The sequence below is a fragment of the Hypanus sabinus genome, chromosome 8 (genome assembly GCF_030144855.1).
Source record: "Hypanus sabinus isolate sHypSab1 chromosome 8, sHypSab1.hap1, whole genome shotgun sequence".
Taxonomy (NCBI): domain Eukaryota; kingdom Metazoa; phylum Chordata; class Chondrichthyes; order Myliobatiformes; family Dasyatidae; genus Hypanus; species Hypanus sabinus.
In genome coordinates, this window is record NC_082713.1 from 142,607,809 (window position 1) to 142,623,007 (window position 15,199).

General features: G+C 44.7%; 1 protein-coding gene across 1 annotated transcript in view; it reads right to left on the reverse strand.

The window, feature by feature from the left end:
• The window catches only part of LOC132397679 (voltage-dependent calcium channel subunit alpha-2/delta-4-like), a 341,368-nt gene that overhangs the window by 235,354 nt on the left and 90,815 nt on the right, over nt 1–15,199 (reverse strand). The window contains exons 14-15 of the mRNA XM_059976447.1: nt 11,415–11,495; nt 9,794–9,868 (exon numbers count right to left, since the gene is read on the reverse strand). Coding sequence (XP_059832430.1) covers nt 9,794–9,868; nt 11,415–11,495 — 156 coding nt within the window. The remainder of the gene's footprint in view (nt 1–9,793; nt 9,869–11,414; nt 11,496–15,199) is intronic.

Sequence of the window (15,199 nt, forward strand, 5' to 3'; positions counted from 1 at the left end):
ACTCATCAATAGATAACCCCTCAGGAGAACAGCTTACTCAACTTGAGAGATTGCGCTATTAGTTAACTAGAGGACGGGCTCTATTCATGGCGGCACTGGGCATGTGTATTGTAGATGAGACAGAGATCAAGAATAGCACAAGTCCTGGGAAATATTTTCTAAATGGAGAGAAAATTCAACAATCTGAGTTGCAAAGGAACTTGGGAGCCCTCGTACAGGATTCCCTAAAGATTAATTTGCAGATTGAGTCTGTGGTTGGCAAAATGTTGGAATCGATAATTAAGGAAACAGTAACAGGGCATTTGGATAAACAGTTTAATAGGACAAAGTCAGCATGGCTTTACAAAAGGGGAGTCATGTTTGACAAATTTGTTGGAGTTCTTTGAGGACATAACATATAGGGTAGATAAAGGGGAACCAGTGGATATGGTGTATTTGGACTTCCAAAAGGCACTTGACAAGGTGCCACACCAAAGATTATTACTTAAAGTAAAAAATCATGGGATTGGGGATAATATTCTGGCATGGGTGGAGGATTGGCTTTCTAACAGAAAACAGAGAGTTGGGATAAATGGTTTATTCTCAGACTGGCAGTTGGTGACTAGTGGTGTTCCACAGGGGGCGGTGTTGGGACCCCAACTCTTTACAATCTATATTAATGATTTGGAGAAAGGGACTAAGTGCAATGTATCGAAGTTTGCTGATGACACAAAGATGGGAGGGAGTGTAATGAGTGCGGAGGACATTGAAACCCTGCAGGGGGACATAGATAGGCTGAGTGATTGGGCAGACATTTGGCAGATGAAATATATACTGACAAGTGTGAGGTCTTGCACTTTGGCAGGAAAAATAACAGAGCAAGTTATTATCTAAATGGAGAGAAACTGGAAAGTGCTTCTGTGCAAAGTGATCTGGGGGTCCTGGTGCAGGAAACACAAAAAGTTAGTATGCAAGTGCAGCAGGTGATGATCAAGAAGGCCAATGGAATGCTGGCTTTTATTGCTAGGGGGATGGAGTATAAGAACAGGGAGGTCTTACTGCAGTTGTACCAGGTATTGGTGAGACCACACCTGGAGTACTGCGTGCAGTTCTGGTGTCCATATTTAAGAAAGGACATACTGGCTCTCGAGGCAGTGCAGAGAAGGTTCACTAGGTTAATTCCGGGGATGGGTGGGTTGATGTATGATGAGAGGTTGAGTAGATTGGGACTCTATTCATTGGAGTTCCGAAGAATGAGAGGCGATCTTATTGAAACATATAAAATTGTGAAGGGGCTTGATCGGGTGGATGCGGGGAGAATGTTCCCAATGATGGGTGAAACTAGGACTAGGGGGCATAATCTTAAAATAAGGGGATGCTGTTCCAGGACTGAGATGAGGAGAAATCTCTTCACTCAGAGGGTAGTGGGGCTGTGGAATTTACTGCCCCAGAGAGCTGGGAAGCTACTACACTCAATAAATTCAAAATGGAGATAGACATTTTCCTGGATAAAAATGGCATTAGGGGATACGGTGAGCGAGCAGGTAAGTGGACATGAGGCTAGGTTTAGACCAGCCATGTGATCTCCTGGACCAGTTTTTGATAGCCTGGATGGGTCGGAGAGGAATTTTCCAGATTTTTTCTCCTCAATTGGCAAATTGTTTTTTTTTCCCCCCGGGTGATCACATGGGTTTGGGTGGGATGAATAATAAAATAAAATGGGCGGCATGGTGCCCTGTTGGTTGGCACTGTTGCCTTGTGGGATTCGGTGATAACTAGAGTTAAGATTGGATCAGCCATGATCTTGTTGAATGGCGGAGCAGGCTTGAGGGGCCGATTGGCCTACTCCTGCTCCTATCTCTCTTATGTAAAGGCAAATGCAATGTTATCATTCATTTTGAGAGGACTAGAATATAAAAAGTAAGAATGTAATGTTGAGGCTTTATAAAACACTGTTGAGGCCTCAGTTGGAGTATTGTGAAAAGATTGGGCCCCTTTTCTAAGAAAGCGTGTGCTGACATTGGAGAGAGTTGAAAGGAGGTTCACAAAAATTATTTTGGAAATGAAACGCTTGTCATATGAGAAGCACTTGATGGCTCTGGGCCTGTACTCACTTGGAATTTAGAAGAATGAGGGGGGATCTCATTGAAACCTATCGAATTTGAAAAGCCTTGATAGAGTGGATGTGGAGAGGATGTTTCCTACGGTGATGCAGTCTAAGACCAGAAGAAGCAGCCTCAGAATAGAGGGAGGTCCATTTAGAGGAGGAATTTCTTTAGCCGGTGATGCACCATCAATAACTCACTCTGAGACGTAAAGGCGAGATATCGGCTTCCACTGGCTGGAAGAAGGAACAAGCAGCGGCCGACCACCACACTACTCCCCGGAGACCGAGAGGCTGGGCTCAGGCCTCAATCGCCCTTATACAGGGGTCTGTGGGAGGAGCCACAGGAGCAGTCAGCAGGGGGCGTGTCCAGACAGGCACATGCAATTCACCACAGCTGGAGAGTGTTAAATCTTTGGAATTTGTTGTCACAAGCAACTGTGGGTATACTTAAGGCACAGTTTGACAAATTTTTGATTAGTCAGGGCATGAACGGATATGGGGATAAGGCAGGAGATCAGGACTGATAGTGAAATGGATTAGCCAAGATGAAAGTCAAGTCAAGTCAATTCACTTTTATTGTCATTTCGATCATAACTGCTGGTACAGTGCATAGTAAAAATAAAAAACAATGTATTTCAGGACCATGGTGTCACATGACACAGCACAAAAACTAGATTGAACTACGTAAAAAAACAACACTGAGAAAGCTACAATAGACTACAGACCTACACAGGACTGCGTAAAGTGCACAAAATTAGTGCCGGCATTACAATAATTAATAAACAGGACAATAGGGCAGTAAGGTGTCAGTCCAGGCTCTGGGTATTGAGGAGTCTGATAGCTTGGGGGAAGAAAATGGTACATAGTCTGGTCGTGAGAACCCGAATGCTTCGGAGCCTTTTCCCAGACGGCAGGAGGGAGAAGAGATTGTATGAGGGGTGCGAGGGATCCTTCATAATGCTGTTTGCTTTACAGATGCAGCGTGTAGTGTAGGTGTCCGTGATGGCGGGAAGAGAGACCCCAAAGATCTGCTCAGCTGACCTTACTATCCGCTGCAGGGTCTTGCGATCCGAGATGGTGCAATTTCCGAACCAGGCAGTGATGCAGCTGCTCAGGACGCTCTCAATACAACCCCTGTAGAATGTGATGAGGATGGGGGGTGGGAGATGGACTTTCCTCAGCCCCCAAATTCCATCAGTATGTGGACTTTGCAACGAGAGGGAAGAACTTGTTGGATCCCAGCATACAGACCGCTCATCAGGTGCTCCAGACCAGTTCGGAAGCAGGTGAAAACCTGGCCAGCAGGAGCCATCTCTGCTCTTCAAGACTGCTTTGAGCACACTGACTGGCAAATGTTCAGGGAGGCTGCAACCTATGGCAACTCTACCAACTTAGAGGAGTACACAGCATCAGTGACCAGCTACATCAGCCAGTGCATTGATGATGTTACTCTGTCCAAGACCATCACTATATGTGCCAACCAGAAGCCATGGATGACCGCAGAGGTGCGTGCGCTGCCTGAGGTCCCGTGACTCCGCCTTCAGAGAAGGCGAGAAGGCAGCTCTAACAACGGCAAGGGCCAAACTGTCCTGAGCCATCAGAGGGGCAAAGCGTGCACACGCCCAGCTAATCCACAGTCACTTCCAGGACAGCGGCGACACGCGGCACATGTAGAAGGACATCCAGGACATCACCAGAAGACTCGATGCACCAAATGGCCTAATTCTGCTCCTATATCTTATGGTCTTATAACATATTAGGACAGTGTGCTTAGCTGGATTCTTCAATGAACAGGAGCTGAAGAAGAATGCTGATGCACAAAACAATTTGTATATTGGAAAGTGTGGTAAAAAGCCTTGATACCTGTGCTCAATGTTAAGCAGTATTTAGGAGTCTAGCACCAGTACCATTGGGCTTTTAACAGTTTGAAGTTTGGAATGGATGACCATCTGCCTTGGTGTATCTGTGAGGCAGCCATTTTGAAGAATTGAAAGCAGATACTTCAGCTTCGAAAACAATGCAAAGAGCACACACCCACTGTCTGATTGTTGTGGTGGCAGTTCTGTCTGCTGTCCAAATCTCAGTCTGCTGATATTATGGTTCATAGCAACAGTTGCAAAAGGTATCAAAGCTCTTCTACAAAGTGGTCTCCATATATCCATTCCCCGATAACACCGGATATCCTCTCCACATACTGCCATGATGTCTCAATAATCAATAGTGCAATTCCCCTTCCTGACTTACTTCACCTCTGTCAAACGGGAAGCACCAGGACCCCAGAACACTGAACTGCCAGACCTATTCATTTCTCAACTACTGTATGTTTCCTTAATAGCTGTGATATCACAAGGGTGGTGGGAAGAGGGAGTTCTAACAGGGGGCGCATACGGTCGAGATCAGGGCCAATGACCCCGTTTTCCATGACATACCCAAGGATAGCGAGTCAGGTGGTTCTGAACACACACTTGTTCCTATTAGAAGTAAGGTTCAGGGCTTTGGCCAGTTGGGAAAATTCGTTGGAGGTTGGCGTTATGACCGGCCAGTCGTGACCACAGATGGTGATGTTATCCAGATATGGGAACGTGGCCTTCAGTTGACACTAGTCCACCATACGGTCTATTTCCCTATGGAAGACAGAGACACCATTTGTGACACCGAAGGGGACGCGCAGGAAGTGATAGAGCCTGCCGCCCGCCTCGAAGGCGGTGTAGGGGCGATCCTCTGGGCGGATGGGGAGCTGGTGATAAGCGGGTTTCAGATCTATTGTCGAGTACACCTTGTACTGAGCTATCTGGTTGACCATATCTGCGATGCGGGGTAGGGGGTACGCGTCAAGCTGCGTGAACCTATCGATGGTCTGGCTATAGTCCATGACCATCCTATTTTTCTGCCTGGTCCGAACAACAACCACCTGGGCCCTCCAGGGACTTGTGCTTGGCTCAATGATCTCCTCCCTGAGCAGCCACTGCACCTCCGACTTAATGAAGGCCCTGTCCCCCGCGCTGTACCTCCTACTTTTAGTTGCCACAGGTTTACAGTCGGGGGTCAGGTTGGCAAACAGCGATGGGGGAGGGATCTTGAGGGTGGAGAGGCTGCAAATGTCAGTAGTGCAGCTGTCGGCATGGTGCTGAGTGGGATGTACGGGTCGATATGTGTGTGTGTGGTCAGTAGAGGGGTATATGGCTAAGTCCCACAAAACTGAGGATTCCTGACAGTGAGTGGTGGGAGGGGCCCGTCATATGCCATAGTCACACTTTCGAGGTGGCTTTGGAAGTCCAGCCCCAATAGCACAGGCACGTACAGTTGAGGCATGACCAGTAGTGCAAAGTTCCGATATTCTGTGCCCTGCACCACCAATGTCGCTACACAACCCACCCAGATGTCTGTGGAATGTGACCCAGAAGCCATGGTGACCCTCTGGCTTACCGGCCGTGTCACGAGTCCGCAGCGTTGCACCGTGTCTGGGTCAATAAAACTCTTAGTGCTGCCCGTGTCAAACAGGCAGCTAGTCCTGTGACCCTCCACCAGGATGTCCATCATTGACCTTGCAAACTGGTGTGGGGCACTTTGGTCGAGGGTTACGGAGACCAGAGTTGAACTGCATGTCTTGGTGCCCGGTAAGCACCGGTGGGTCAGGGGTGGGGCATATTGGCGCCGACAAGGATGGCCGCCCCCATCCGGGCATGCAAGATGGTGGCCCCCATGCCTCACACGCAGCGCTGCCCGACCCCACTCGTGGTTCAGACTTACAGACCTTGGCGAAATGGCCCTTCTTCTCGCAGCTGGAACAGGTCGCTTCTCAGGCCGGGCAGCGTTTTCGGGGGTGCTTTTCGAGTCCGCAGAAGTAACACTGCGCAGACTTGCGACCGGCAGCAGCTGTGGTCGGGTTCGGGGAGTTCGTGGAATTGTGACTGGCAGCAGCATTGGTGAATTCGTTCACGGGAACTGGCGGCGGGGTCTGAGATGTCCACGGAACCGGCGGGGGATCACGTGGCTGGACAGCATCAGCGTTGTGCAGAGCAGCCTCCAGCGTGTCAGCCGTCTCGATCACCGAGCGTAAGGTAAGATTGGCATTTTCCAGCAGCTGCTGGCGCACGTACACTGACCTGATCCCTGTAATAAAGGCGTCTCGTACGAGGAGCTCCGCATGCTGTTCCTCCATGAGAGTTTTGCAGTCGCAAGTTCGCACGAGTGTCTGTAGGGCTCGGAGAAACTCGGCTTTCGACTCTCCAGGCCGCTGTCGTTGTGTAGCTAAGCGATGTCTTGCATAGACAGTGTTCACTGGCCACACGTACTGTCTTTTGAGGGTGTCCAGTGCCCCTTGGTAGGTCGACAGGTCTCTGATAAGTGAGTAAACTTTTGGGGTGACCCTCGAGAGGAGAATTCTGTGCATAACAGCAGGTTCAGTTGCACTAACCTCCTCCAAATATGATTGGAAGAATGCAAGCCAGAGTTCAAAGGCAAGAGCTGCTTCAGGGGCTTGGGGGTCCAAATCCAATTTTTCCAGACGTAAAATACTTTCCATGTTTTAAAACTTCCAGTCAATAAAATTGATACACCATCAATAACTCTCTGAGATGTGAATGCGAGATATCGGCTTTTATTGACTGGAAGAAAGAACAAGCAGTAGTTGACCACCATACTACATCCTGGAGACTGAGGGCCGGGCTCAGGCCTCAATCGCCTTTATACCGGGGTCTGTGGGAGGAGCCACAGGAGCAGTCAGCAGGGGGTGTGTCCAGACAGGTATATGTAGTTCACCACCATATCACAATGCCCTGTGCCAATCTATGTTCTGAGTTAATTGGCCTTGCCTTTAAAGAAAATGCAGTTTAGCTTATCAGACCTTCCAAGCTTCATGTCCAGTCAACCTACTGGACTTACTTACTTTAACCCATATAGTTTTAAGTTATATATTTGCCAGAATGAGCGTAGCACTCTTGATGTTCAGTAATCTATCAAGCATGAAATTGATCATTTGCAAATAGCATGAGTGCTGTGTTAAATCTAAATACAATTCAGCCGGCTCTTGAAGACTTGTCAAAAAATCTAGTCATATGATACTTGAGTGGCAGCCACATCCCTTCAGAACAAGGTGACATAATTGGCACACCATTCTTAAAGAGTTTTAAATGAGCAGCCTGAGGCTACAGAAAAGTGGCATTGGCCTGAATACACCTGCTCATTAGAGCACTCAACCTAATCATTTCTGGCTTCCTTGTGTGATCACTTGGAGAATTTTGAAAATAGTGTTAAAAACACATGCAAGTCTATTTCAGAAAATCATCAAACCCACATGATTCATATCTAAAAATGAAATTCGGAGAATGGGAGACTTCACTTGGAGGAAGTCAAAAACCAGGCAATGAAGCCTTTTATATTTCAATTGACCAGTTATTAGCTTGTTGTCATCACAAGGGATTACCTATAAGGTGTTGAACTATCACTTTAGAATGGTATTTGAGCAGAACTATTGGACATCATTGAAACTCAATGTACAATAAGTTTGCTATTATTTATCTCTATCATCAATAGCAGAAAAACCTCTTGCTCAGTGTCAGCAAAACCAAGGAGCTGATGATTGACTTCAGGAGAGGGAAACCAGAGGTCCATGAGCCTCTGAGGATCAGAGGTGGAAAGGGTCAGCAACTTTAAATTCCTCTGTGTTATTATTTGAGGACCTGTCCTGGGCCCAGCACATAAGTGCAATTACAAAGAAAGCATGGTAGCGCCTCTACTTCCTCAGAAGTTTGTGGAGATTTGGCATGACATCTAAAACTTTGACAAACTTCTATAGATGTGTAACAGAGAGTATATTGACTGGCTGCAACACAGCATGGTATAGAATCACCAATTCCCCCCAACTATTGAGCACATCTACATGAAACACTGTCGCAGAAAAGCAGCATCCATCATCCTCGCCGCCCAGGACATGCTCTCTTCTTGCTGCTGTGATCAGGATGAGAACACAAGAGACTCAGGACTCACACCACTAGGTTCATGGACAGTCACAACCCCTCAACCATCAGGCTCCTGAACCAAAGGGGATAATGTCATTCAATTTCACTTGCCCAATCATTGAAATGTCCAGACAACCAATGGACTCGCTTTCAATACCTCTTTATCTCATGTTCTTGATATTTATTGCTTATTTATTATTATTATTATTATTACTATTACTATTACTATTTTATTTCTGTGTAGCTGCATAGTCCTTGTCTTTTGCATACTGGTTGTCTGCCCCACAACTGTCATGTCATTGACGAACTTGACAATGTGGTTATTCAGGTGTTTGGTCATGCAGTATTGTGTGAGCAGACTGTACAGCATACAGCCCTGGGAGGCACCTGTGTTGAGGATGATGGGGAAGGGGGAGCGGTTGAGCATCCTGACTATCTGATGCCCATTCGTTAGGAAGTCCAACATCTCGTTGCACAGTGGTGCTTTTAGACTGAAGAGTAGCAGTTTGTTCACCAGAGTTTGTCATACAATAGTGTTGAATGTCGAACTGAAATCCAGGTACAGCATTCTGACTTAAGAGTCCTTGTTTTCTAGGTCTATTTAATATGTATTTAAATGCAAGTATCTACATAAACATACATTTTCTCCTTATTAGTCCCAGTGAAGTCAAGAGTGACTTGCTTCAGTTCTAGTTCTGTGGGTTCTGATGCAGTTGAACATTTCTACATGGGATCCAGAGCTTTGTCACAGTGGGATCAAGAAGAGATTGACACTGTGAGTGGGTGGGGGATCCTCTGTATGATTCTGTTAAAGAGGCTCAAGCCGCTCAATACCTTCTCAGATATTCCTTTAAAATTTCAATATTTCATAGTTTTTTTTGTGTCTTTTGGCTCTGTTTGTACATTCAACCCTGTGGTAGAGCAAATCTATCTCCACTATTAATACTGGCAAGTAGATTTCCCAAACCCCAAACAAATGTAACTTGTTTCTCAATATATCCCCATGCATGTCTTGCACTCACTAGCATTGTAAAAGTGACCTGACAAAATTCAGGACAGGGAGGAAGAAATCCCAAGGGAAAGTGTTGCCCACACTAACTTACTACTTTAGTGAACTGAGGACTCTATTTTGGTTTGGAATGTTGTAGCTTGCTTCAATTGCTTGCATGATTTGTGTTTTTTTTTGTCTTTCTCTTGTGCATTGGGTGTTGGTGTCTTATTTTAATTTTTTTCTTAATTGGATTCTTTCTGGTTTCTTGCTTTGTGGCTACTTGTGAGCAATCAAATCTGAAGGTTGTATAATTTATACATTCTTTGATTATAAGTGTATGCACTTTGAACTTTTGAATTAAAGCTGCGCCAGTTTCAAGCTGAAGTTTGCTACTGTGTGTAATTCCCCCTGCTTGCGCATAGTACATAAAAAGATTATTCTTCAAATCAGGGAGACTTAAACAATCCATTAGAATTTTTAGGTCTGGTGCCAAAGGAAACACTTCCTCTACTCAAAATTTAAAGCTGATATTTATTCCTATGCAGTGTAATTGCATTATCTTTTCAAAGGGCAATTGTAGACTGAGGACAGGTTCTGTTTCAGCTTGTGTCATTGAGCACTACTCTTACTTAAAATGTGACCAGAAGGCCCGCTCATTCTAAACCATCTCCTCTCATGGAAGTAACTCTTTTAATTCAATTCTTTCTCATTGTACAAGTTTGCTTGCATCAAAATAGAATGACTAAAATCACCTACCAAAGGTCGGAGATCAGGATGAGCAAGTATATAACCATTATTGGTATTCAGGAATGCATAACCATGGATTCCAAGCTGCATGAAGAACATGATAAAGGGAAGAAAATTTTAAAACAGTTATGATGCAACAGCGAAGAAAAATTCACTCAAGTGAATGTTTTTCTCTCTCTCTTCTCAATCTGCATTCACACGGGGTTAATAGTCAAACTTGTTTGGGAGAAGGAGGCATCTGCATTTTGTTACAACAGTAATTAGTGCATGCTGTTGATTTATTCCTCTTTATTGTTAAAGATTATTACAAAATGTTGCATGCACATCTACTGCTTATGTTTCATGTGGAGTCGGAACTTAAGGGGGCACTACTTGCCTTTGAACAATTCTTACTGAGCATGTCCACACTCATGTTGCTGCGTCTGTGAGGGGCTGAGTACTATAGTAACTTAATGTGAGTGAGGATTACCGAGATAATTCATTCATTTATAGCAACAATAACAGAAGGCAAGTTGCTAGGAAAGATAGAATCGAAGGTAAATTTGCTTGATGAGTGGTGATGAGTTAGGAGAAAAAAATGAGAAAACAAAATGTCTAAAAGTCCTGGCTGAATAATTAAAGCTACCATTTGGGAGGTAAGGTAGGAGAAAGACATGAAATAAGGTAGCAGTGTCATGTTAAATGAAAGGGTAGAGGAAAAGTACAAAATTACAGTTTTAGAGGAAAGGCACTGGTGCACAAGTAGAGTTGCATGAAATGGGCAAATATCTTTATAAGCTCCTATCTAATCAATGACTATAATTTAATTAGTTTTAAAATAGTTATGGAATAAGATAAGACTGACCCCCAAGTTACTGTCACAATTGGGCAAAGCTAATTTTGATGGCATTAGATAGGAGCTTATAAAGATTGATTGGGAAAGGTTATTTGAAAGTAAAGGAATGTCTAGGAAGTGGAGGCTTTTAAAAGTAAGAGAGAAAGAGTTATAAGGAGCTTTTTTGCCTGGAAGGTAGGAGGCTGTGGGGTACCTCAGAAGAATATAATATCATGATGGTTGTAGATCACAGTCTGCTTCCCGGGGCAGGATAGGCTTAGGGTGAAAGAACAAACATGAGGGGCATGTTTCACACAGATGGTGGTGAGTATATGGAACAAACTGCTAGACCAAGTGGTAGAAGCAGGTTCAATTACCACAGTTAGAAGATATTTGGAAGGTACATGGATAGGAGAGGTTTCGAAAGATGCCCAATGCAGGCAAATGGGATTAGCTTAGTGGCAATCTGCCAGGAGGTACTGAAGCCTGATATCACACACCATTAGATGCAAACAAGGCCAACAGGACTGCCTTAGGTAGGCAACCTGGTTGGTGTAGACACTGGGTTGAAAGGTCTGTTTCTGTACTATATAACACTATGATTCTTTGAGCTGTATAATCGTCAGAAACAACCCCGAGATATCTGATGCAGTGAAGCATTTTTGATATCTATATTCAGCTTAGTTATTAAACCTACTCCTATCTGGCACTGAAAAAAAAATTCAATGCATTAACCAATGTGAAGCTTTAAGATTTTTAATAGCCTTCCTGATCATATTTCAAACATGAAACGCATTGATACAGTTGACAACCTACCTTATACCTCGGAGCAAGTTTCAATAGTTCTCTCAGCGGAACATCTGAACCTGCAACCCCCAGGAGAATTCCATGTGCTCTCTGCAGAATTATTGTGAGAAGGAAGGTTAAACTGAGAACCAAGCATACTTAATGTAACTGCATTTATCATCTTATTCGCTACTATTATAAAATGCATTTGTCACTTTGACAATGAATGGTTCAGAAGGTATATACAGTGGACTAGATCTAGGTCAGTTGCTACCTTGGAGAATTTATGGAAGAAGAAATCACAGGTTCATAAGAGCATTATCTTTTTGGAGTCATTGATAAGACTTAGATATGGAATCTCGGGTTCTGGGGTAGAGGAAACCAGGCAAGATGGTCAGTTTGCTATTAATTACAACCTTGGAAGCCTTAGGGAGATGCTTAATTTTGAGGAAAATAGGTGAAAGATATGAAGCATTTGGCAAGGAAATGAAAAAAAGGATTGCAAGCATTACACTAATCCAGAATTTCCCAGTATTGTAGCAGGCAGATTGTAAAAATAAAATCAAAGAAGTACCCCTAAAATGACAGCATTAGCTCTTTTAAAGAATAGTTGTGCTTGTTCCTGTCACAACCATGGACCCTGCTGCAGAGTCTGGGTGCCCTCACAGGCAGGCAGTTGAAAGGGATTAGCAATCAGACTTGTGAGAATGCACATTCCAGCCAATCAGAGTTTACTTGTGGTTGTATTTAACTCCCTTCCTTTCTTTTCAGTCTTGTCAAGTCTTAAACAAACCATAGTAATGGCAACACACCCTGCTTACCTTATTCCATATTCTGGGAAAGAATACTCCAATTTAGAGTGACACTGCAAAGGAGCGGTACTCATGAGGTATTTAGTTATTGTTTCCAAGCTGCAGTGATGGCATTAGATTTCAGTTTGAGACTTTAGTTAGCGGCCCTGTTGGCCGAGTGTTCATTATTTTTCCTATTGTTTTGTATAGTTCTCATTAAAACTCAGTGAATTAATCATTCTGCCGTTGTGTTTCTGCCTCTGCATTTGGGCCATCACCAAACACTGTGTCAGCAAGACAGCAAGACCCCAAGAATGGGACCTGTGAAGATAGAGAACAGCTGACCTCGGCAGATCCAGGGTTGACAGAAGTGGCTCATGAAGTGTAATTACTACTCGCAGAATGGCAAGCCCAGCCAAACCGAAGTTTGTTAGTCAGATGGAAGAGAGGTTAAAGTCAGTGGAGACTGTGTTTACAGAAATAGCTCAGGCAGTGCAACAATTGCTTTCATGGCAAGACCAATACAAACTGGCAGACAGCAACAGTTCAGTAACTCACCACAGAATGCCAGAATAAGATGGCAGTCATTACTGATCTCAGTGGCATAGTTCAACAGCTCACTACCAACAGCCAGAATAAGATGGCAGCTATTACCACTTTCATTGCTGCAATTCAACAGCCTTAAGCCAGGACAGTACCACTCCCAACGTTTTCCACATCCTCTTTTCTAACAGTCTCATCAGCCTCAGCCACAAATGCCTGATTCCCTGAGCAGTTTCCAGTCAGAACTGAATATTCCTCCACCATGCAGATACACTGGTAACCCCAATGGCTGCAGGAACTTTATTACCCAGTGTGTACTGACTCTCCAAGCCTAGGTCAGGGTAGTTCAGAGATGATGTCTGTAAACTGGCTTTCTCTTAGGCAGACCTGCATTCAGCTTGTTCAAGGCTCTGTGAGAAAAAGGTTCTCTTGTAGCCCTGTCTTTCCACAACAATTCATAGTTGAGTTGAAGGAAGAGTGTTTGATCTTCCAGTATGGGGTCAGGAGGCTGCCCACCGACTCTTGGACCTACACCAAGGAAAAGGGCAAGTCCTCCCCAGAGTTGGCTCTTTTACTTTTCTTGTCCTGAAACTGTGGTCATGGAAAAACATCAAGGAAGTAGTGGCATTAAGACTTATCCATCTGTCAACCTTGCTAGCAGGGTTGGTCTTCTTTTAGGTAAACAAGGTGGATAGCAAGATCCATCTCTTCATTGATTATCGGTCCCTCAATAGTATCATGGTGAAGAACCGCTACCTTCTTCCTTTTTCCACTACTTTTCTTCCTTGCCTCTGCATTTGAACATCTCCAGGAAGCAACCATATTCTTCAAGAGAGATCAGCACACTGCTTATAACCTGGTTTGCATCCAAGAAGGAGACGAGTGAAAGACAGCACTCAATACCTCCACAGGTCACCATGAGTATCTTGTGATGCTATGTGGTCTGGCCAACACCCCGGCTGTTTTGCAGGCCCTGGTCAATGATGTGCTCTAGAGCATGTTAAATGAGTTCATTTTTGTGTATTTGGATGAAATTCTTATCTACGAATAAACTCTCTCAGGCTTCCAGCTGGGTACAGTTATTAGTTTTAACCAACATTTCGATGACAAACTCTGCCATCTTCATCAGGGATGATAGCTGGGCATGTCTATTCCGGTGGTATTTATACCCCCATTATTCATCTCCCCTGATTGGTTAGTCCTCATCCAGTCAGGTTTCCAATGTCCCAACTTGTTTACAATTGGATTCAAGTTCTTACTTAGAGACTTTTGCCTTTGTTAAAATCCTTTTCCTCTAGTTTTATTATCTATTCGCATTCTCACCAGAAAGACGTCCAGTATGTCTGGAGGGTTCTCTGACAGTTCCTTGAGAACAACCTTTATGCCAAACCAGAGAAATATGAGTTCCACAAAGAGTAGATGTTACTCTTGGGTTACATCCTCACCCCTTCCAGTATTCACATGGACCCGTGTAAAGTTCAGCAGTCACAGAGTAGCCCAGACCATTCACAGTCAAACAGGTGAGATGCTTCATGGGGTTTGCAAATTTTTATCGCTGCTTCATCAGAAACATCAGTTTCATTGCACTCACCAAGAAGAGCTCTGCAGGATTCCAAGGGACAAGAGAGGCAGACCAAGCCTTCACAGAACTAAAGTGATGGTTCACCAGTGTCCCAGTGCTGCAACAACCAGATGCATCCTGTTCACTCATCATCGAGGTTGTCAGAATTGAAGATGTACTCTCACAGCATTCTTCTGTAAGTAATCCGCTGCACCCCTGTGCTATTTTATCCCCATCACTTGACTCCTGCAGAGAGCAACTATGTCGGAAACTGAGAACTTCTGGCTGCCAAAGAGACACTAGAGGTATTGTGACATTGGTTGGAGGAGGCAGAGCACCCTTCTCTGGCATGGAAAGACCACATGAGCCTCTCCTACATCTGTGATGCCAAGAGAATCAACTCCCATCAAGCCCGTTGGGCTCTCTTCTTTACTTGGTTTAATTTCATCCTCACCTACCGTCCTGGCAGCAAAACTACTAAGGATGATGCTCTCTCCTCCCAGTTTGACATCTCCGAGGACAGTGCTATTCCGGAGCCCATCCTTCCTTGTTCATGTATAGTTTATCTGATGATTTAGGGAACAGAAGCAGAGGTGAGGTCTGTCCAATAGTTGGATTCAGGCCCAGGTGGGGGCCCCTCCCAAATGGCTGTTTGTCCCTGCCACTGTGTGCCCCAGTGTTGGAATGGGGCACTCTTTCTGCTGATTGGCCATCCAGAGATTGAACAGACCCTGGAATTTAGAAAGAGATGATTTGGTGGCCTTCTAAGTCCTAGGATGTCCACAACTTCATCCTTGCCTACCCCACTTGTGCTCAGAACAAGATATTATGTCAGCACCTGTAGGGTTGGATCTGCCCACTGCCTGTGCCTCACTGTCCCTGACCCCACCTCTTGGTGGATTTCATCATTAGCCGGTCTC